Consider the following 22,563-nt stretch of genomic DNA (forward strand, 5'->3'; position numbering starts at 1 on the left):
GTGAATATGAATCGGAGCAAGCGCGGCTGAGTAGGATTTTGGTGACTATAAATCGGCGCAAGCACAGCTAAGCATTAGTTTGGTGAATATAAGTCGGAGCAAGCTCAGCTAAGCAGAATTTTGGTGAATATAAGTCGGAGAAAGCTCGGTTAAGTAGAATTTTGGTGAATATAAGTCGGAGCAAGCTCGGCTGAGTAGAATTTTGGTGAATATGGGTTCGAGCAAGCTCAGCTGAACAGAATTTTGATGAATATAAGTCGGATCACGCTTGGCTGAGTAGAATTTTGGTGAATATAAGTCGGAGAAAGCTCGGCAAGCGGAATTTTGGTTAATATAAGTAGGAGCAAGCTCGACTGAGCAGAATTTTGCTGAATATGAATCGGAGTACGCTCGGCTGAGTAGAGTTTTGGTGACTATAAATCGGAGGTAGCTCGGCTGAGTAGAATTTTCGTAACTATAAATAGGTGCAAGCTCGGCTCAATAGAATTTTGGAGAATATGAGTTGTAGAAAGCTCGACTGAGTAGAATTTTGGTGAATATGAATCGGAGCAAGCAAAGCTGAGTATAATTTTGGCGAGCATGAGTCGGAGAAAGCTCGGCTGAGTACAATTTTGGTGAATATGAATCGGAGCAAGCGCGGCAGAGTAGAATTTTCGTGACTACAAATTTGCGCAAGCTCAGCTAAGTAGAATGAGTAGAATTTTGGTGAATATAAGTCAGAGCAAGCTCGGCTAAGTAAAATCTGGTTAATGTGAGTCGGAGCAAGCATGGCTGAGTAGAATTTTGGTCACTGTAAATCGTAGCAACCTCAGCTAAGTAGAATTTTGGTGAATATAAGTCGGAGAAAGCTCGGCTGAGTAGAACTTTGGTGAGTATGGGTTCGAGCAAGCTCGGCTGAGTAGAATTTTTGGGGAGTCTGCATGCACATGTCATTAAATCACACCATGGAATAAAACAGTAAGCAGCTGCATGTCATAATTTAACAAAAAGAAGATTCAGATAAACAAATGACATGCTGTCATTGTATATCTTGTAAGTTGCATGATAGTTGCTTTATAGAGGCAGTGATGACGCGATACGGTTATATGAGTACATGCAGTGATACAAGCTAATTGCGGACTCCATAGCAACTTTGCCTCCGTTTTGTTGGGCACAGCCTATGGCTCGTGATACGTACGCACAATTTATCAGCTGCGGACGTGCAAGAACCATCCGATCTTGAAAATATGCTATCATTCAGAGGGAGAGATGCAACCAGCTGACTTCACTGCACGCTTTTGATTTGCTTTTGTTTAATGTGTTATCTACTGTTTATAAAAACGAGGTGGCTGCCTGCTTTTCACATTGTTTCATGTAGACAGAGAGAGAGGTAGATGGAGAGAAGGAGGTAGAGAGAGAGAGAAGCAAGGAGAGGCAGGGATATTTACGGCTAAGTAATTTCTTAGAATATTGCGATATGTTGCAACCAGTAGAAACAAAAGAAATTCAATGCACTGAAGCAAGTGCAATGTGCAATTACCTTTTGACGTGAAGATTAAAGGGCAATTCCGGCGTTTTTTTAACCATATTAGGATGTTGTCATTTTCAAATGGCATTGACAGACCTCTCACCAATAGGGCGGTTGAATTTCCTTAGAAATTCATCAATAATATTAATTAACCAATAAATGTGATACCGAAACCGAAACGGGCAGCTGCTTTGTGCGAAGTCTCGATGAGTCGATGACGTCAGATCCTACACTACCATAATGTACACAAGCAGAACACGTGCTAAACACGCAGTACACGTGGCGCTAACGACAAATAAGCGAAGCTGATTATGTCTCCTGATGACACAGGGAGCTTTTACAGAGTTTCCGAACTATACAGCGGCGCTTTAAGCGACGATTTCAGTGATACTGGCGGTGTGGTCTCTGACGTCGCAAGCACAGGGTGGCCAGTAGAAAGTCATGAATCGGGCACCTGACCAATCTTAAGAATCATTTTAAGGAAAACTAAATGGCTTGCAGCCATATAGTTTGCAGAGATAACCATAGTGCAAATAGAGAAAATATATTCAAAATTTTATTAAGACCAGTGGACATAACAATATCGCCAGATTTGCCATTTAATACATGTGCAGTCAGAATGCAATGTCTGCAACACATTGAACGTTTACTGGTTCTGCGCAGAAAACAATGATACATAAGAAATGGGAGATACAACTTCTTAAATTATGCTTATTACGCGTTAACGTATAGGAAACAAAATTGACGATGCTGTTTATTTCTAGTCAAAGCGCTAAATATGATATTGCATAAAATTAATTACGATATATCGTTTGCACGTTCGCTTTGCAAGCTTGATAAACAGTCGGGTCTCGCAGCGGAACAGAACTTTCAAATGAAATAATTCACCGGGAAATATACGCGTGAAAGTCGAAACCAACAGATTGCAACTAGCGCCGCGTTTCCCAGGTTGGGAAGTCTGTACAGAGAAACAACCTCTCATACTCCACTAAATTAACCCAGGTGTCTTAAATGTATACTATAACTGTAGGGCTTGATTTACGCAGCTGTCATCCGTTCCGTCCCGTCAACATCATGACGACGGTTTTCATTTGAGGATTGCGTTTCTTCGCCGTATTTTTTTTTTTCACAAAGACTAGATGCTGGCGACGTTGGGGGCATCAGCCAAGGTCGCAAACCTCCAGTTTTTGACGGGAAATCGGCGAGGAAACGCTGTCTCCTGACAGAAACCGGTGCTGTGACGGTGGCGGTGCTGGGACGGATGACGGCTGTCTGAATCGAAACAGGCCTCCGGCTTTCAGCACCCTGCTTTAAGCTTTAAGACAAAGGAGAATGAACCAGATGCTTGCCTTGGGAGATTGTCTTCGCCCTTTCCTTTGCTCTTTCAACGTTCTGGATCAGCAGGCGCTCGCTCATTTTGGCTATGGAGGCGGCCGCGCTGTCTCCGAGGAAGCTGCCGCTGGAGCGTGCTAGCCACGAGTCGCAGACGTAGCCGTAGAAGTCATTGCACACGTCCTTGCTGGTGTTGAGCAGCCGTGTCAGCGAGTCCTGCGCCTCTCTGCATTCGGGCGTGTCGCAGGTCACGTACGACTCGTGACGCTTGCTGGACAGCAGCAGCGCCACGGCCACTAAGGCCAGCATGAAGATGGCGCCCACAACGGCCACGACAGTGGCGTATAGGTACCGTTCCTCCTTGGTGTCCGCCTCGGTCACGAACGTGACGTTCATGGCTGCGTCAGTGTGAACATCCATGCTCCCTCACCAGCCTTTGAAAAAAAATTGCTGGGGTTTTACGTGCTAAAACTATGATCCGATTATGAGGCATGCCGTAGAGGAAGGGGGGAATCACCGTAGATCCGGTGATTCCGGATCATTACCGCCTGCTGATCTTCAACGTGCACCTAAATCTAAGTAGACGAGCGTTCTTGCAATTCGCCTGCATGGTAGCGCGGCTGTCGCGGCCGGAATCTAACAGGCGAGCTCGAGCTCAACAGCGCAACGTCATATTCACTGAACTACAGCGATGGGTTTCCTTACCAGCTAGCGTGCTATTTCCGAAAGCGTCAACTATATGTCAAATATAGCGCATAAGCCGCCGTGCACTATAGATCGAAGAATTTACTCCCAGTTGAACACTTCGCGCGAACGGTTGCGTGTCAAACGAAGTAACGCGGGATGAGTGGCGCCTACCAAAGCGAATTCCTTTTCTTTTTTACGAAGGAAACGTTTACCAAATTCGCCACAGGCCTTCGTGGTCTCTCGAGTAACTGACAATCAAGGGGATGAGAAACAGAGGTAGAAGGTTACATGGAATGATAAGATTTGCAAATTTCCGAATCTATAGGAAAGATGCGGCTGACGCAATGCAGGAGTAACTGGAGATTGCTGGCAGAGGCCTTCGTCCAGCACTGGACCTCAATGTGGTTACGATAACATACCGTCATGTGCAGGACAAAGTATGCAGGGAACGGTAAACTCCGGCAAATGCATATTCTATTCTTGTATTCCTGGGTATAAATCCAAGGGCGATGACATCGTCGCCGCGCGCCGTATATACTCTATGTGCGAGAGAAAGTGCGAGGATGAGCCGACCATCGCGACTCAATCTCGCGCGCGCGAGGGAGGAAAGTGGGGAGGAAGCGCACAGTCTTCCGTCGCGCGCAAAGCACCGGCGTGAGGGGGGCGTTCTACTCCGGAGGCTGCTGCGTATGGCGTGGCCATGCGCGCCCTCGCGGGCCCTATCTTGAAAGCGATCTACAATGGGCACAGAGTGCTGATAGGGTCGTGCACGCTGTGTTATCGCCGCTTAGTCCACGTTGAAGCGAGAGAGAGCACGAAGGTAATAAATTCGCTGACTGCTGCTGCCGCGCTTGGCGTTTTGACCGCGAGTTTTCTCGGTCATCGAGTGAGATGTGTTCATGTTTGGTTGAGCACGCGTGACACCGTGCTTGTTAGTTTAGTTAGTAAGCGAATGTTTACAAGTTTGCACGGCCGATAAAACTATTATGCCTACTTCATATAGCTGTCTACCAATTCGCTATCGCAATCGATGATTCGCCTTTCCGGCGAAACTGCGACTTTTTCATAGCATTAGCAAACACATTGAAAACCTATTTATTTCGAGTACTTCTATTAGGAAAATTCAAAAAGAGGGTTACCAAGTGGATGTTGCTTAACAAAAAATAGCATATGTATTGAGTGCGAGTGCTGCTAGTGTTATTCATTCCAATGTGTTCCAGATCTTATTAGATCATGTTTACTTTTTTTGAAGTGGCGCTGCTGCTGACTGTCAAATACTACGACTGTTTGGATGAGGGCGGGCTCCGTCAGGCACTTTGCCTTTTGCCCTCCTACTGAAGAGTACCACTATTCCTACACTTTAAATAAACTTCACTGCTTCCGAAATCTGCGTCACAAACCGGGTTAAAACAACGTAACAAAAATAAAACGTACGCAGTTGGGCTGGCTAGTTCATGACTCGCGCAGACACCGCCTTCAGCAGCGCCCTTCAGCAACGCCAGTGCCTGTCCCTTCCTTACGTCCTATATTTCTTTTTTCGCGCTACTCAACGTAACAGACTCACGATAGAAGGACCACTGAGCCGTTGTCGATGCCAAGTTGCTCTTCTTCATGGCGTCCAGAGGCGTGAAGCTCTCCATGGACGGCCGGTTGTCAGCCTCTTGGTCCCGGTCCTTGGCCGCCTTCGACTTCCTGCGACGGTCGGTCCGTTGCTTCGGCGGCGCCGCTGCCACGGACAGCGGAGTTAACGCCAAAGACGGCGACCGGGGCTCGATCGCGGCCGGCACTTTCCCAGCGGCTGCGCCGTCTTTGTGTGCTTTGGCCACCGTCTTGGAAGCAGGAGGGACTGCCGGCGCAGCAGCGTCTTGAAGCTCCTTCGCAATCTCGGTCCCTCCGGCGGTGTGCGCCGCCGTTGTTTGGCGTGTTTCGCCTGTGACGACGCGCTCGTCGGAGGGTTTAGACCTGGTGAGTAAGCAGCGTGGCATCGTGTTATCGGTTATCGGAACAGACATGTGAGCGCGCCGCTCTGGAAATGAGAGAGAGAGAGAGAGAGATGAAGGAAGGCGCGGAGGCTGAGTGGCGTAGCAACGGCGGGGGGTGGGGGGGGGGGAGGGAGCGTGGACCGCGGGCGCCGGGTGCAAGGGGCCAGTGGGGGGGCGGGGGGGGAGCTGTTATATACGTCTGAAGACAGCCGGTAATTGTTGACATCCTCGATTTGCTCGACTACACCCAGGGGGGGGGGGGGGATGACAGAAGACCTATGGTCCTCGGGTGCCAGACGACCTAGCTAAGCTACTGGGCTGACCACTACTGAGACGATCTCGCTGCCCTATAAACTGCTGGGAGTGAAATTGCCCTTTCGCCTTTTAACTCTCGTAACAAATATTGGAAGCAAGGAACTTCCCGCTTTTTTTTATCGTCTGTATAAGTTTCCCTCGCGATTCTCGCAGTTAACTCTTGGTCTTCGTTCCCAGCGGCTGCGGAGAGCCTGCGTACCGGGTCGGACCCAATGCGCAACAGAGGGCGCAAATAATCTCTAGGTCCGGGCAGGGCCGCCACTGCAAACTGAATCTGGCAAGGTTCAAAATGCGAGCTAAGCTTGCTAAGCAGGGCCAGAGAAGTTATGAGGCGTTGCCTACAATGTCAGTGAGCTCAACGGGCTAAGCAGATGTGGTGAGGCTGACTGGCGCTGACTAATGGGCAAGTCCGCTGCTACAGAGGCCTTCCGGATAAGAAAGGATGTCAGGTAAGATTTTCTAACACATAAGGACATAGCGGGGTACATCGATGAATTTTAACGTAATTGCAGAAGTGTAGCAATTATTGTAGTAAAATAGGACTTATATAAAATACAACCTTATGTATGAGCGGGACGTCACAATGATGACAAATTAAAGTAAGACAGATCTATTAGGACGCTACATAAACATTACGGGAGATGAAAACTCTCTGCACTGTAGTCATTGGCGAGTTTAACGAGAAAGTTGAAAAAAAAAGGCAGACTGGAAAACAAGAATTCGGCAACCATGGCGTGGGCTGTGGAATTACTGTGAGATATAATAGAGCTCCAAGGAGGGAGTCGATTGCGAATAATGAATATTTTATTCCAGCACCGCAGAAAGAGCACTTGCCGAGACTGCTTAGTGGCTATGGTGTTGCGCTGCTAAGCATGATGTCGCGGGATTAAATTGCGGCCGCGGCTGCCGCATTCCGTTGTGGGCGAAATGCAAAAACTCCCGTGTACCGCGCCTGGATGGTGGATGGATGGATGATATGAGCGTCCCCTTTGGAACGGGGCGGTAGATTGGGCCACAAAGCTCTTGATATTATAGTGCCTAATGTCCTACCTAAGTCGAACAATAAAAAATAAAAAATAAACACTATAAACTCCCACACCCAAATTTTCTGATCCCCTATTGCTAACTGCGCTTTTGTAAATCTCCATTCTTTGCCGTTTCCCTACTTTTCGTCCACCAATCCTCCAATCGCCTCTTACTAATGCCTATTGCGGACATGTTTACTTTTCCACTGCTCCCGCTGAACCCAAGGGCTTCAAGGAGGCCAGTGGTGCCTAAATCACCCGCTGGGTAGACGTCTTCACATTCTAATAAAACATGCTCCATAGTTTCCCTAGCTTTACCGCAGCAAGCACATGCTTCTTGTTCCTTCTTATATCTCGCTTTATAGGTGCGTGCTCTAAGGCATCCCGATCTCGCTTCGAAAAGTAATGAGCTTCCCTTTGAGTTATCATAAATTGTTTCTTTCCTGATTTCGTTTTTTCCTCTTAAGTAGTTGCTCATGGCAGGTTTCCTTTCCATTGCCGCCACCCATGAGATTATTTCAGCCTCTCTGACTTTCCGCTTGACCGTCCTTGTTGCTGTGTTGCCCACCGTGCAGGCCACATACTTGCTGGTAAGCTTCCTAGTTTTTTTCCTCCACTGTGAATCAATGTTTTTCCTGTACAGATACCTGAGCTTAAAGTGAGCTTCCCTCACTTTAAAACTAGTCCAGCCCATATCACCCTGCACACCTTCATTTGTAGTCTTCCCGTGAGCGCCCAATGCGAGGCGACCCACTGACCTTTGGTTCCCATCGAGTCCTGATTGTACCCCTGATTTAAAGCAAACAACCGCATTTCCAAAAGTAAATCCTGCAACCATTACACATTTCCACATACCTCGGACGACCTCGTACCTATTGCATCCCCATAGCGCTTTGTGCTTCCATTATGGCCGCATTTCTCTTCCCCTTCACTGTTGTTTTTTCCTGTGTTTCCATATATCTATTGCCCTCGTTTATTCATATACCAAGGTATTTATATTCTGTTACCCGAGGTATTTCCTGGCCCTGTATCTCCACTGTCTGTTCACTGTTTTCATTGAATACCATAACACCTGATTTTCTAAAACTAAATTTAAAACCTAAATTGTTGCCTTCATGTTCACAGATATTAGCCAGACGTTGCAAATCACTTTGCTTGTTAGCTAGCAACACAATGTCATCCGCATAAAATAAACCTGGGAGCTGCTGCTCAACTACTGTACCCGCCTGTTTGTACGAGAGATTAAACCCGATATTACTTCCTTCTACCGCCCTCTCCATCCTCACCATGTACATCATAAACAGCAGCGGGGATAAAGGGCACCCCTGTCTCAGTCCCTTCTTGACATGAACTTTCTCCTCTCTTCTCATCCCTTCCCATTCAACGCAAACGGTATTTTCTAGGTGAATCTCTCTCAAAAGCTGTAGACAATCGTCCCCTAAGCCTTCCCCTTTCAGAATATGCCTCAAAATGTTGCGGTCTACGTTGTCATAGGCTCCTGCAATGTCTAAAAAGGCCAAATATAACGGTCTGCTTTCTACTTTTGGTATTTCAATGCACTGAGTAAGAATAAAGAACTTATCATCTAAACGCCTACCTATTCTGAAGCCATTCTGAAGTTCTCCCGAAATGCCGTTATTCTCTGCCCAAGTTTGAAGTTTTAATTTGATTGCCTGCATTGCTAGCCTGTATATTACCGATGTAATTGTCAACGGTCTGTACGCGTGAATTCTACCTTTCTCCCCCTTGCCTTTATAAATTAAATTCATTCTACGGTGTCGCCAACTAATAAAGTTCATCATACCATACTAATTCGCCAACTGTCTGGCATTCGTCTTTCTTTTAAAGTTTGTTCCGCTGCTTTCACCAGAGCTTCCTTACTTTTTGGTCCTAGTTCATTAATCAGCCTAACAGGAACCTCGTCTAGCCCTGTGGCTGTGCGCTTGGGAATTTTCTCTTCCGCTTTCTTCCAGTTGAAATTTGTCAGCACGAGCTCCTTTTCCACTTGGGTCTATTTCATGCTCTTTTTTTTCTTCAAATACAACCTCGTCATTGCCTTAGAAAGATTCGGCTGCTATTTCTGGGATGTAATTTATTGCCGCTTCTCCTTCTAGTCTGTTTTCATCTTCGTCTAGGATATGTTGTTGTATTGTTGTTGACTTCCTGCCTAATAATTTTATGTGGTTCCAAAATATTCTAGGTGCGGCCTTCTTTTTCTCACGTATTTCTGACGACCAGCGTTCACTTTCACCTTTTAATTTTGCTTGCACCAGTATTTGAACCATAGACTTTTTCTCCCGGTATATTTCCCATTTACTCGTTACTTCATCCTGCGGCAACTGCGCCTTCTTTGCCTGCCTGTGCTCTCGAGATGCTTTCTGTCGTTCTGCGATGGCTTCTCATATCTCCCTGTTCCACCAGCTTTTCGGTTTATTTGGTTCCCTTCCAAAGAACATGTTGTTTCTCTTTCCGTATTTCTGTCGTTATTACACTTAGAAGCTCACCATATTCCCACTCTTTACTTGGCCATTTGCCAAGTTCTCCCTCAACTCTAGTGACTATATTTGCTATTTGTTCAGCCTTCAGATTTGGACTGGCCATTTTGCGCTCCTTGCTCTCTTTCCCAACAACATATCCCATATTTAAAATGATGCGTTTATGGTCATTCCCTATGCTGCTATACCCTTCCTCATCAATGACCATTTCCCTTAAATTATCATGAATTCCTTCTGTCATCAGACAGTAATCAATGGTGGACTGCCGGTTTCCCACTTCCCACATGATCTGCCTTTCACACTTGGGCCCTGTATTCACGATAACAAGGTTATGTTGCTCACAAAGGTCTAGCATTGACTTCCCGTTGTTGGCGGTATAGCCATCTAAATCCTGTATGTGGGCATTCATGTCACCTAATAGAACAATTTCAGCACCCTTCCCGAAACCCTTAATATCAGCGCTTATGCATTCCACTAACTGTTTATTCCTCTCTGTGCAATAATTTCCGGTCCATAAATACGTAACGCCCAGCCAAGTTTGTTTCCCACTCATTGTACCTGATAACCAAAGATGCTCTTGACATTTTGAATTTACTCTTTTCCATTTGGCTCCCTGATGGAGAAGCATTCTGACTCCCCCTCCCTTTCTTTTCGACTTAGTTCTGTAGCACCCTTCCCAAACATAATTCTCAATAACTGGCGGCTCTTCTGAGTCTCTAAGGTGCGTTTCTGTAACCGCATACACCCCTATTTGTTCTCTAGTTAACTGCTCCAGAATCTCTGCCCACTTTTCCTTTCTTCTGCCGCCCTGTATGTTTATGTAACCTATTGCATGGCGAGCTCTCTTTCTTGCTTTCCTCCTTTTCTTGCTATCGACGGCGATGCTCTTCTGAGGTTCCTCTAGGGGACCTTCATTATTATCTACTCTGACCTCCTGAGCGCCCGCAGGCCCCCTAAATAAGCAACAGCGCGACCACCAATTCGCCAGCCCACTTCTTGTGCCAGCCTGTAATTGAAGTGGATCCCGTCTCGTTTAAAACCACCACACCTTCTCACTTCCCTGTTTACTTCAACCACCTCGAAGCCTTTCTCTCGGCTCATTTTCCATATTGCCTCATTAGCAGCCACCACGGCTCTTTGTACGTGACTGTCATGTACAGGCATCTCCGGCACCGTGCGCACCACGATCTTCACCTGAGGGGATAGCTCGTGCAAGTCGTCCACCCCCTTCGCCAAGCGCTAGGCTAGTCCTGTCCCTTTCCTGTTCAGGACGTCATTTAGCCCACCTGCTACTATGACAAGGTTGCGCACGTGGGCATTTTCCGCGAGCTTTTCTTTTGCTCGGTCCATGACAGAACCCTGTGTCCGCCCTGGAAATGTCCCTACCGCCACTCTTTTATCGCCTATCACCATCTCCACAATTGCTTTTGAGCAACTAGCCATGTTTGAGTCGCCGGCGATAATCACCCTTTCACTCTCTCCTACCTCTCCCTGCTTCCCTTTGTCCTTTGCCGCGTGATTCGGACTCAACAAGGGGCACTCTCCCGGGCTCTTGCTGTTTCCGCATGGCGGCCTCGAGGTAGGTGCCGTTCTTTTCAGCTATTATACTCTTCATCACGCTGCACGCGTTCCACGTTGCTGACACTCCCTCTCAGGTCGCGTCGGGGGTCTGCGTTCCATTGTCACGCACATTCACGTTCACAACGGCGGCCCTGTTCAGCTTTTCCTCGGCTGCTTTAAGTCTCTTTTCAACTACCTTCCGTGCATCACGCTCCCTGTCCAGCCCATTCTTGAGCTCTTGCACCTGTTTGACAAGCTCTTCCTGGAAAGCCTCCATTTTCTGCAGTCTAGTATCGACATCACATTGTGTGTCGGTTGATTCGATGCCCTCTCCATTCTCATCCGTATCTCATCTGCCTTGAGGGACACCCCGCGCACTGCCTGCTTTACCGGGTTTCTCGCGATGTATTGCACGGTTTTATGCAAATACTATAATACTATAATAATGCTACTACAGATGCAAATACTACAATACTATACCACTATACCAATGCAGAGCACGTGCCTTTCAGCAAGAACCGATACGCACAGGATCCTCAAAATGTCGCAAAGCAACTCTCAGCACTGTTTCAAAAGCAACCAATGCCGCGGAGACCGAAGGTATGACACGCCCTCGCACGCGCTCAACCACGCGGCGACGCTCTCACTTTCCTACCAAAAGCACGCACAGTAAAACCACCTAATAGCTATTAATCTTGCCACCTCCAAGCTACCATTTAAAGACTACAAACACTCAAACCGGCTGCAAGACTACAAACCGGCTGCACGTGTTGAAGCACGTTGCGCGAAAGGACGCTCTAACAATCCTGCAAAACCAAATGTGCACGAAACACACCTGCGCACCCGAAATACGAGAAAAAAAAAAACAAAGAAAAAGAAAAGCCACTCCATTACTATTTAAAGGTAAAAAATCAGCAAATCGAAAACAGAAGCAAGCTCAAAGCATGCACAAAAACTTATGATTTCGTCGCCACAACGGAGCCCCGAATAGCACGTCCATTCGCCACAACATCCAAACCCGAACCCTGGAGGCCCGTCAAAGGTCCCCCGGTAGTCAAAAATAATTCTGAGCCCCCCACTACGGCGTGCCTCATACTCAAATGGTGGTTTTGGCAAGTAAAGCCCTCAATTGATTTCTATTAAAAACCGCAATAAAGGTGAATGGACCTGGAGGAGCCTAAACAGGAAAATGAAAGAAAAAAAAAACATAGGCTGCTCCGACTTCGTTAGGGGGTTAGCATTCGTTGAAGTAAAAGCCAGCAATCACAGGTTAGTAAGATCCTAGACTGCCCTCAGATTAAATAGAACAAGGCCAAAAATAGGAAAAACTAAAACGAGCCAACTTAGTAACAGTCATAGAAAAAAAATTACCGACGATTACGTTACTTCCTAATGCGAAATTTGAGCGCAGCAAATAAGCTGTTTCACCTTTTCGATAGATTGAGGCAAAGAAATCGAGCAACACATGTATGCGCTATCACAGAATTTTTTTTTTATTTTTCACACGTATTCCTTTAACAAAGACTCCACTAGGTAAGCTTCTGCTTCGGCGGCACGCACCTCTGGATTCTGACGGCGACGGCGCTGGGCCTCTGCTCTGGCAGCTCGTTTAGCAGCAGCAGCAGCAGCAGACGGAGGACTTCCATCGGTCGTCTCGCTCATGGCTCAGAAAGAACTGGCAGATAATTTCGCAGTGGCGAACGGCAGCGGCAATTTCGGCTCGGGCGGTGCACATATACAGATCCGCCGCCACCGATCTGGCTCTCTGATTGCCACCGCACAGGGCGAACGGCAGCGGCAATTTCGGCTCGGGCGGTGCACATATACAGATCCGCCGCCACCGATCTGGCTCTCTGATTGCCACCGCACAGGGGTTGCATTGGAGGAGGAGCGAAGAAAGGAATTAAGTTCGAGCCGGCGCTTTGACAACCGGAGACTCGCAGGAAGAGGGGGAGGGGGGCGGCGTGTACACCCAGCGGCAAACGATGGGGGCAGAAGCGCGCGCAGCAAGCGGACAACACGATAAAGGGAGGAGGGAAGAGATAGCAGCGACTGACTGATGCCGCTGACGCCGATAGTGAGTCAACCCCAGCTGCGGAGTTGGTTTCAGGGACAACGACGCCGATGCCGACACAAACAATATGATACCCTCGCTTCCGCAGCGCTAAGAACCAGGTCTAGCCGTGGAAAGGTGGTCACGTATTCGTCGACGTGCCGGGGCCTACGTGAAATAACCGGCGCGTCGGCAACTGAAGTGCACCCTATCCGCCACACAAGAACAGGGGGGGGGGGGACCCTTTCCTCCTCTTTCTGCATGGCGGCGACGGTGTTCTATGCAGTCACGTTATCTTGACTCTCTAGCGGCGTCAGCGGCATCCAACGGTATCAGTCGGTCGCTGCTAGCGCCGGGGGGATGAAAGGGGGGCGGAGCTGGTTACGAGGCCGACGACAACGCCGACGACGACGCGAAACCCAGGAACGGACGCCAAAGAGCTGCGCTCTAAAAGCGGGCTAACTTAGTTTGCTGCTCGCGAACAAATACATTGTATAAGACGATGAGGATATTACTGAAGCGCGTTGAAAGAGGCCTTAACTAAAATACCATAAGGACGATGTTCTTCCTGTTCAGCTATGCTACAGATGACTTGCAACAAATTATTGAACACTATATAACCGGCGATGTAAGGGTGGTTTTGAGAATAAGTAACACTCTAAAGTGATGTTCGAAATTATGCACATCCACCGCGGCATATTGTAATCTATGTGAAACGAAGCCTTTGCGAAACGGTTATCGAATGCCATAAATTTGCTCATTTCATTACTACGTCTTCGGCGTAAGCTGCCGTGCACGCGCATGCTCTCACCCGCGAGCCCGTGCTACGCAAATGTTACACACGCGGCGATCATCTCAACGAACTAGTTGACATTGGCACGGTAGCAGTTGTACGTGCGACTGTGGCCATTATTGTTAGAACACCGGGTTGCATGTGCTCAGGGGCCGTGGTTGGATTTCACCGTTGGGGACGTAATCAAATTCCTTCAAGTGTGAGCTATTTGGTAAAACAAGAGCAGCAGCAGCAGCAGCCACGGTTTGGAAAGACCGGTAGGGTTCAGACAAACAAAAAAAGCTTCGCTTTAATATGCAGATCGACGAGGGAAAAAGGGCTTGTAACCAGCGTCTTGGAACCGTTTAAGAATGCGCTTAGATAGAGCGAGTCACAGACAAACCGAATTACGGGAAGCAAATCTTCAAAAAAGTAAAAAATAGATTTAAGCGCACATTTCTAGCACTATTCGAGTCGCATTCGATTCGGACTCAAGAATTAGTGCTCGCACACCCCTCCCAAATAAGGAACTACAAGGAGGCCAGTAGGGTCCTATAGCTAACAGTAAAGCATTGCATCATCCTAATTAGAAACTTCTCAGCTGAGGCCCATGAACATCTAAGGTCGTAGGTGCGGCTGAATCTTCCAGGTCGAAATATTCTTCTAAAATCAGGAGAAGCCGAAGCTACAACGTCAGGAGAAGCCGTATTAAGTGAATTGGTGCAGTGTCGGCTCCGAACGGAACGTGAAGCTACAGGATCCGGTGGCCGAAGTTTGCGGGCTTATGACTGACGAAATCATATTCCAGCAAAAGCTGCAATACCATAAGCAAAGAGACACTTTTGTTGAAGAAGCGAATTTCAGTTCTGACCTCACACACCTTGTTCCTGCATCAGAAAATTTCCCCCTGACTAACTATTGTGGTTCCTTCGTTGCCGCCTGCATGGTAGAATACAAATACCGGTTGCTTACTTACTACAGGAGGATGCATCGGTGGGCAGCTTGCCGTATTATATTCGCCACGTATCACGAGAACAGAAGATGCGGGGTATGACGTGCATCTTGACACCGACCACCGTGGCATTCATGTGGTTGCGATGGATATATTGTGCGAAGGCAAGGCAAAAACACTGGATGCGAGGGCGGTATTCTCGGGTGACCAAGTTTGGCGATAGTTTCACTTAGGCAAGATTCTGCAATTAATCAACTGTACGAACTTAAGCTCGCTATATACATACGAGGTGAACTCGTGAAAAATTCACTCATTCTTTATCAAAACCACCTCTCAAGCTACACCCAATACAATTTCAGGCATGACCATATTAGAATTCCATTTTGCAGGACGAACTACGGTAGAAAACAACTAGCATACTTAGTCCCATCCTTCATAAATGCACATCCTAACACGATCACTATAGCGCAGAACTTCAGATCATTAAACTGCTTTAAAAGTGCCATGAAAAAATATTTGCTTTCCCTTTCTGATTGACATTGTGCTAATTGGTTTTTGTGTGTTTTACGTACAATTATTTTAAGTGCGTTTCATTTTGTGCTTGTAAATATATAAAGTTTTTTTTCGTGTTCATATTACTCTGTTGATCCTAAACTATCTCTACTTGGAAAGTTGTATAGTGATTGTTGAATTTAATGCACGTATGTTTGCAATGTGTGCTATGTATGTCTAATCCACGCTATTGATATGTGTGTATACTATCTGTATGTTATATGCTACCGCACTGTTGAGCAATGTATGGGTGACAGGGCCGTAGTCAGGCAGACAATGTACTGCCTTTAGCCTTGCCATCCAAGACCTTCACTGTGTCTAAATCAATGCTGAATAAAAAAAAAATAATAAACCCACAAGAGCCCGATTAGCTTCTTTCTTCAGTTTGCCCGACCCTACTACTATGAAACCTATCTTCCTTGCCATCTAACCGTCACATCGTTAAAAACATAACATCCAAATTCCTGGCGAAGGGAATTGGTGGCTTGCAAGTAATATCTTCCAAATATTTGAAGCGCTTGTACAAAATGCAAAAGCACTCGACAGTACTGCCAATACAGCTGCTTAAGCACAGGCAACTGTTATTCCGGAAAATGGATGTAAGCTGAGCCATGGAGCTGTCCAATGCTTCAGTCACAGCAGCACTAAGCTACCTGAAGGACCATACAGGCTGGCCGAATATGTGAAACCGCGTTCGCTATAGCTGGGCTAACAATACGTTTCATGAAAGTGGTCCAGAAGTGGTTTACTCACACATGTAAACAATTCTCTACAGCAATAAAGTCCACAACTCTAAAGTTCTCTAAATTCTCTAAATTTCACAACTGTTGATGACGAGACTTGAATGGCTCGAAGTGGTGTTTCTTGTTTACATGTAAGACCTGAACAATAAGAGCCAACCTGAAAATTTTCTAACAAAGGAAACATATCGCGCTCTCGTTCTCACCGAGGTCAAATGTCGAATGCATTCGTCACCAGCTCGGTGTGAGAAAGTTCCAGTTCGTATTGACAAGAAAAATGTCGAGTGACCCAATTAAGTAGTTCTCTGGATCTCTAAATGCCGGGTTCAATGATGCACTGGACCTTGAGAGTGCCTTTTACGGATTCGAAGATATGATCAAGATCGGCATTGTTTCTTTCGGGGACAGCAACATGCAGAGCTCCTTTTGCTTCGCTTCCAAGAAACTCGTATCAGCCCAGCAAAACTGCAATCCTCTAAAAGGAGCACAGGAGAAATTATATGAGCATTGCATCTTTACAAGGCCACTCATATCTAAACCGGGCGCGGTCAGTAATGCATTGATAGGAGGCTACATTGTTCGCGCCCCAAATGAACGTACCTCATGAGAAGATTGCACTTGGCTTCCGCACTTACCAAAGATAATCCTCTGCATGGTCTTATTGCTCACTAGGACCGAGGCGGACCTTCCTGCCCAGCCAGGAGCTGACCAGCGTTCTGAGAGAACTTCGAAGGTTTGATTGCTGGCATTGTGCGTCACAACATAAGTTCTACTTCAAAGCAAGTCTGCGTTGAAACAAGCGGCTGGGCCCTGATGAAGTTTCCTGCTCTCCATTATGAATTTGAAGACGAAGAGCGCAGGAGGAGGCTTGATCACTTCTCATCGCGGATACATTTATCAGCTTCCTCTTCACGGACTATACCGTCGAATGCGTTCCCGTAGACACAAAGGAGGCCGGTGTCAGTCACGACATACATGTATACAGGGTGTTTCATGTATCTTGAGCCAAACTTTAAAAACATGCAAATGCCACATAGGCGGACCAAGCCAAGGTTATATTCTTTGCCGTCCATTCGGAGAAAGACTATTTCTTGCATTCTGCCTGATTATATAATTAGTCTTAGTTAGTGGATTAACTCTTCAAATATTATAATTGTACGAAAAGTGTCAACGACAAAATTGTAGAGCAACATGAAAAACTTCCAATACACTTTTCTGTTGCTCAATACGTGCTACCTAGAGGTATTTTGCCGAGCGTAAAAGAAGCCCGCGAACACACGCAAGATTGCCGCGCGACTGGCCGCTCGAGGCACTTTGGGTGTATTCGCGGGCTTCTCTCACGCTCGAAAAACACTTTATATATATATGCCCTCAGCTGTTTGTTGAATTTATCAGTGTGCAGCCGACAGTGCCCGCTATCATAAATTAGAAAGGGGGGAAATGGCCTAGTTTGCCCCCCCCCCCGCATAATGGATACGCCTATGCAATGAGATCTTGTTCACAAGAGCACCAGCTTCTAACACAATAGCGATATTTCTGTGTATACGTCGATGGTGTGGGAAAGATGCAACTGAAGCACACAGCTGAAGCACATAAAATCCCCTGGAATGATGTTTTCGCGAGGTAGGTACAGGTGCACGCACTTCCTAACTCGTTCGACCGCAGCGGCCGCGCCTAGTTCCCCGTTACCTGGAGGCATCAGTGCTTTGCTTGGACGGGGACAGTGCGCATCTCGGAGCGGCTGCGTCCACGGAAGCCAGATGTTGACGCGAGCCCGAAGAGCAAGATTTGGAGTGGGCCCCTGGCTGAGACTTGCTGCGATCGAAATGCCGGGAAGACGCACCGTCGGACGTCGCGCGAGGAACCGGGGAGCCCATGCTTTGGCTGCCTAACGACATGCAGCCGTCGGCCGGGTCTCGACACGCTGGGCTGGCTGCGCTCTGAAGGGGCACCACCTTTCCCTCCAGGCCAGAGGCCTGCGCCTTTTGCTTGGGTCGCTTGTGCTTGCTTCCAGAGCGGCGGTGGCGACCGCCGCGCTCCGAGGCTCCGCCGCCGTCCATCGGGGATCTCACGCGGTGTGGGAAACAACGCGGAACTGAATGAAACGCAGCGTTAGGGCGCAGCCGTCTATACGGTGGTCCGCGATCAGAACGCTATGGGACGCAGGAGCTCTTCTTCTTAACTTCCTCGTGCGCCGATGACACGCGAGCTCGTGGTTTTCTTCATCATCTTCTTCCAGGTGGGATATAACCGTTATAGCTGGCGATTAGCCGTGTTGCGTTTCGCCTGCGACACGTGGTTTTGCCGGCGCGACTGCGGCGGGGCGGCAGACATTTTGGCCCGATCGTCGTCGCCGCAACACTCATCGCCAGGTGTTTCCAGGCGCGTCTGCGGCGATGCGACCGCCTAGGGATCATCCTCGCATTCCAGTCATTGTGCCCGAAACAGGCGATGCCAAAGCAGGGATCTCATTCCAGTCATTGGGCCCGAAACAGGCGATGCCAAAGCAGGGATCTCGTTCCAGTCATTATGCCCGAAACAGGCGATGCCAAAGCAGGGACCATCCTCTCATTACAGTCATTGTGTCCGACCGGCAGCGCCACGACAGGGTGCTACGAGATCGTGCTCGACATGGTACTACGGCATCGCTACGACAGTGTGCGTCACCATTAGCCCATTGTACATTCACGCGCTCGTCTTTTGAGGGGTTCCTTCTTGCCCTCAACTGCGAGAGTATAAAAACAGCTGCCCCCGGACGCCAAAGGGAGGGCTCCGATTTCTTCTGTTGAGTGAAGTGCTCTCCCGTCTCTCTACTTCGGTCAAACCTGACCACCAACTCTTTGCGATGTTAAAATAAACAAGTTGTTTCGTTGTTACCAGTCGACTCATGCTTTGCCGGGACCTTCGGATGCTTCCAGTTGTACCCCAGGCCGCCAGGCCAACGCTACCCTTGGGGCTTGCGACCCAGGTACAACCACGGGCGTCAGCGCCGAGTTCCCAACAGATCGTACCAGCGGTCGGATCCAAACATCTGGTTGGCAGCGGTGAGATCGCCTACGACTTCAAACAACTGTCTGCCAGCGGCGAGATCGCGACAACGGAGGCCAGCAGCAAAGAGATGCAGTTGACAGTATGCTGAGCAGCTCAACGACGATCCGGGAGCAGTGCAACGAGCCCTGTGTGACGACTGGTTGCCTGCAGCGGAACGACTGCGCGGAATTCCTGCCTGCGAGGTTTGGTGAGTGCGGGACTTTCTTCTTCTGAGCTTTGCCAGGCTTTTTGTTAGTGTCAGAAACAGAGCTGGTAATTGTGGTTGTCGTTGCTGCCGGGTTAGTTTGCGGCAAGACAATAGTAAGCAGTAGAGAAAGCAGCATTCAGAGCAGCCATGGATTTGAAGTCGTTGCGCAAACCGAAATTGTTGGAGCTTGCAAGAGAGTTGGGTCTGGATGTCTCAGACAAACTAAGAAAACCGGAACTGATAAAGGCTATTCTTGAGTTAGAGGCTGAGGATGACGAGCTGTCGGAATGCCTTGAGACCATTGAAGAGAGAGAGACTGCAAAAAGACAGGAGCGTGAACGTAAAGAACAGAAAGAGCGAGAGCAACAAGAGCGTGACCGTCAACACGCTTTGGAAATGAAGCGTCTTGAGGTAGAGATGGAACGCGCTCGTAATGGAAGTCAGGCACACGGTGCAGGAGAACGCGTATTGTTCAAAATGACTGACCTGATGCGGCCGTTTAAGCTTGGAGAGGACATTGGTTTGTTCCTGGTTAACTTTGAGCGAACGTGCGAGAAGCAGGGGTTCTCTCGGGAAACGTGGCCACAGCGCTTGCTCACTTTGTTACCCGGCGAGGCGGCCGACGTAGTCGCTCGCTTGGATAGAGAGGAAGCAGAGGATTTCGACAAAGTAAAATCGAGTCTGCTAAAAAAGTACCGGCTGTCTGCGGAGGCGTTCCGTCGGAAGTTTCGGGAAAATGAGAAAGGCAGAAGTGAGTCATATACAGAGTTTGCGTATAGGCTTATGTCGAACATGCAGGAGTGGCTCAAAGAAGAGAAAGCGTTTGGTGACCACGATAAAGTTCTGCAGTGCTTCGGGCTAGAACAGTTTTATAGTCGGTTACCGGAGAACGTGCGATACTGGGTCTTGGATAGGCCAGACGTGAGTACGGTGGCTAGAGCCGCTGAGCTAGCCGAGGAGTTTGTGACGCGTCGAGCTCGCGGAGCTAAGGACGGTCAAAAGGGTGAATTTGGCTCGAAGTTTGAGAGGCCGAAGTTCACACCCATGAGAGCAAAGGGGAACACGCGTAGTGCGGATGCGAGTGGAAGCAGTGCGACCGAACCTAAGGAGACGGCGGCAGCCGAAGCCGAACGCAGAAAGCGGTTCGAGATGAGGCGAGCGGGCGTTTGTTATACGTGCCAGAAGCCGGGTCACTTTTCGGCGCAGTGTCCGGAAACAACACCAAAAGTTGTGTTTCTTTCAATAGGCAGCACTGACGAGAACATGAAGCTTCTCGAGCCTTACATGCGAGACCTCCTCGTGAACGGGAAAGAGTGCCGAGTGCTTCGCGATTCTGCAGGTACGAGGGATGTAGTTCACCCGTCTTATGTAGAACCCCATATGTTCACGGGCGAGTGCGCATGGATCAAGCAAGCCGTGGAAGCTCATAGCGTGTGTCTGCCGGTAGCAAAAGTGCTTATTGAAGGACCTTTCGGAGCGCTTGAGACAGAGGCGGCAGTGTCATCTATGCTGCCACCCCAGTACCCGTACCTATTTTCAAACAGGTCCGATCACCTCCTGCGCGAGAAGGGGCTTTTGTTTGGTGAAGCTAGTGTTCAGGCCTTAACCAGATCGAAGGTTCGGGAGCTCGCTGCAAAGGCGGTAGTTGCGGGGCCGACGTTATCAAACAACGAAAAAGGGTCAGAGGCGCAGCAAGCTGATATTCAGAGCACGCCCGAACTGAATAAAATTGAGTCTGTAGCGTTGAAGGCGCCAGATACTGGAGAGGAAAATCCCGATTCGGGAAAGTTAGAAGAGCTATCTACTGATTTGCTCATCGCGCCTACGTCAGACGGACTTGATAGGTTGCTAAAAATCAGCCGGACGGCTTTGATAGCCGAGCAAAAAAAGGATGGCAGCCTGGAAAACGTGCGCTGCAATGTCAAAGAAGGTATCGCCAGGAAAACTGCGCGTTTTGTGGAAAGAGGTGGAGTCCTGTACCGGAAGTATCTAGACCGCCGAGGAGTGGAGTTCGATCAGCTGGTCGTGCCTCAATGCTATCGTCAGGATCTGTTGCGCTTGTCACACGGGGGTTCGTGGTCCGGACACCTAGGAGTTAAGAAAACTAAGGACCGTCTCTTGCAAGAGTACTATTGGCCAGGGTGTTTTCGGGACGCAGACCATTTCGTGAGGACATGTGACACTTGTCAGCGGGTGGGCAAACCAGGGGACAAATCGAGGGCGCCGTTGAAATTGGTACCTATCATTACGGAGCCTTTTAGACGGCTCGTTATTGATACTGTGGGACCTCTGCCGGTAACAGCCACGGGGTACAGACACATTTTGACTGTGATCTGCCCAGCGACAAAGTTCCCTGAAGCAGTGCCGCTTAAAGAACTCAGCTCAGTTGAGATAGTTAATGCACTACTGTCCATATTTGCGCGAGTTGGTTTTCCTGCAGAAATTCAATCAGATCAGGGCACAGTGTTTACTAGCGCTTTGACGACAACTTTTCTCGAAAGGTGTGGGGTAAAGCTGTTACACAGCTCAGTGTACCACCCACAGTCGAATTCCGTTGAGAAGCTCCACTCCGTCATGAAGCGCGTGTTGAGAGCCTTGTGTTTTGAACATCAAACTGACTGGGAGCTGTGTCTGCCTGGGGTGATGTTTGCTTTAAGGACCGCGCCGCATGCGGCTACGGGGTTTTCGCCAGCTGAACTGGTGTACGGTCGCTCGCTTCGATCTCCGCTTCGCATGCTTCGAGAATCATGGGAAGGTAGGGGCGACGACCCAGTCGTGGTGGAGTACGTGCTTAAGCTCCTCGAACGCTTAAGAAGGGCACAGGAGTTGTCAGGTGAAGCAATGGCAAAGGCCCAGCAGAGGGCCAAGGTTTATTATGATCGGACAGCCAGGGCCCGTCGTTTTGAGGTTGGCGATGAGGTCATGATATTGCGCACATCGCTAAACAACAAACTAGACGTGCAGTGGGAGGGCCCAGCACGAATTGTTCAGAAACTGTCGGACGTTAACTACGTGGTAAGTCTGCCAGGAAAGCGGAAAGCACAGCAAGTTTACCACTGTAATCTGCTCAAACCTTATAGACAAAGGGAAGCAGTGGTGTGCATGATGGTAAACGTTCCTGAAGAGCTTCCGGTCGAGCTTCCAGGACTAGGCTCAGTGACGAACAGGGAAGACACCGGTCAAGTCATTAGTGACCTTATCAGTAAAGCACCGCTGTCGCCTGAGCAGAAAACCGAACTACACCAGCTATTACGAGAGTTTCAAGGTCTGTTCTCTGAGAGGCCTGGTAGGACTTCTGTACTTACTCATGATATAGAACTTACCTCCACAGAGCCAGTACGATCCAAGGCGTA

The 22,563-nt window shown here is 48.5% G+C and overlaps 1 protein-coding gene across 1 annotated transcript in view; it reads right to left on the reverse strand.

Annotated features, from left to right (window-relative positions):
- The window catches only part of LOC142578391 (uncharacterized), a 38,061-nt gene extending 19,940 nt beyond the window's left edge, over positions 1-18,121 (reverse strand). Inside the window, exons 1-3 of the mRNA XM_075687784.1 lie at positions 17,662-18,121; positions 5,091-5,488; positions 2,857-3,237 (exon numbers count right to left, since the gene is read on the reverse strand). Coding sequence (XP_075543899.1) covers positions 2,857-3,237; positions 5,091-5,488; positions 17,662-18,032 — 1,150 coding nt within the window. The 5' untranslated portion in view covers positions 18,033-18,121. The remainder of the gene's footprint in view (positions 1-2,856; positions 3,238-5,090; positions 5,489-17,661) is intronic.
- Positions 18,122-22,563: the final 4,442 nt, after the last annotated feature.

Source organism: Dermacentor variabilis, chromosome 4 (assembly GCF_050947875.1).
Source record: "Dermacentor variabilis isolate Ectoservices chromosome 4, ASM5094787v1, whole genome shotgun sequence".
Taxonomy (NCBI): Eukaryota; Metazoa; Arthropoda; class Arachnida; order Ixodida; family Ixodidae; genus Dermacentor; species Dermacentor variabilis.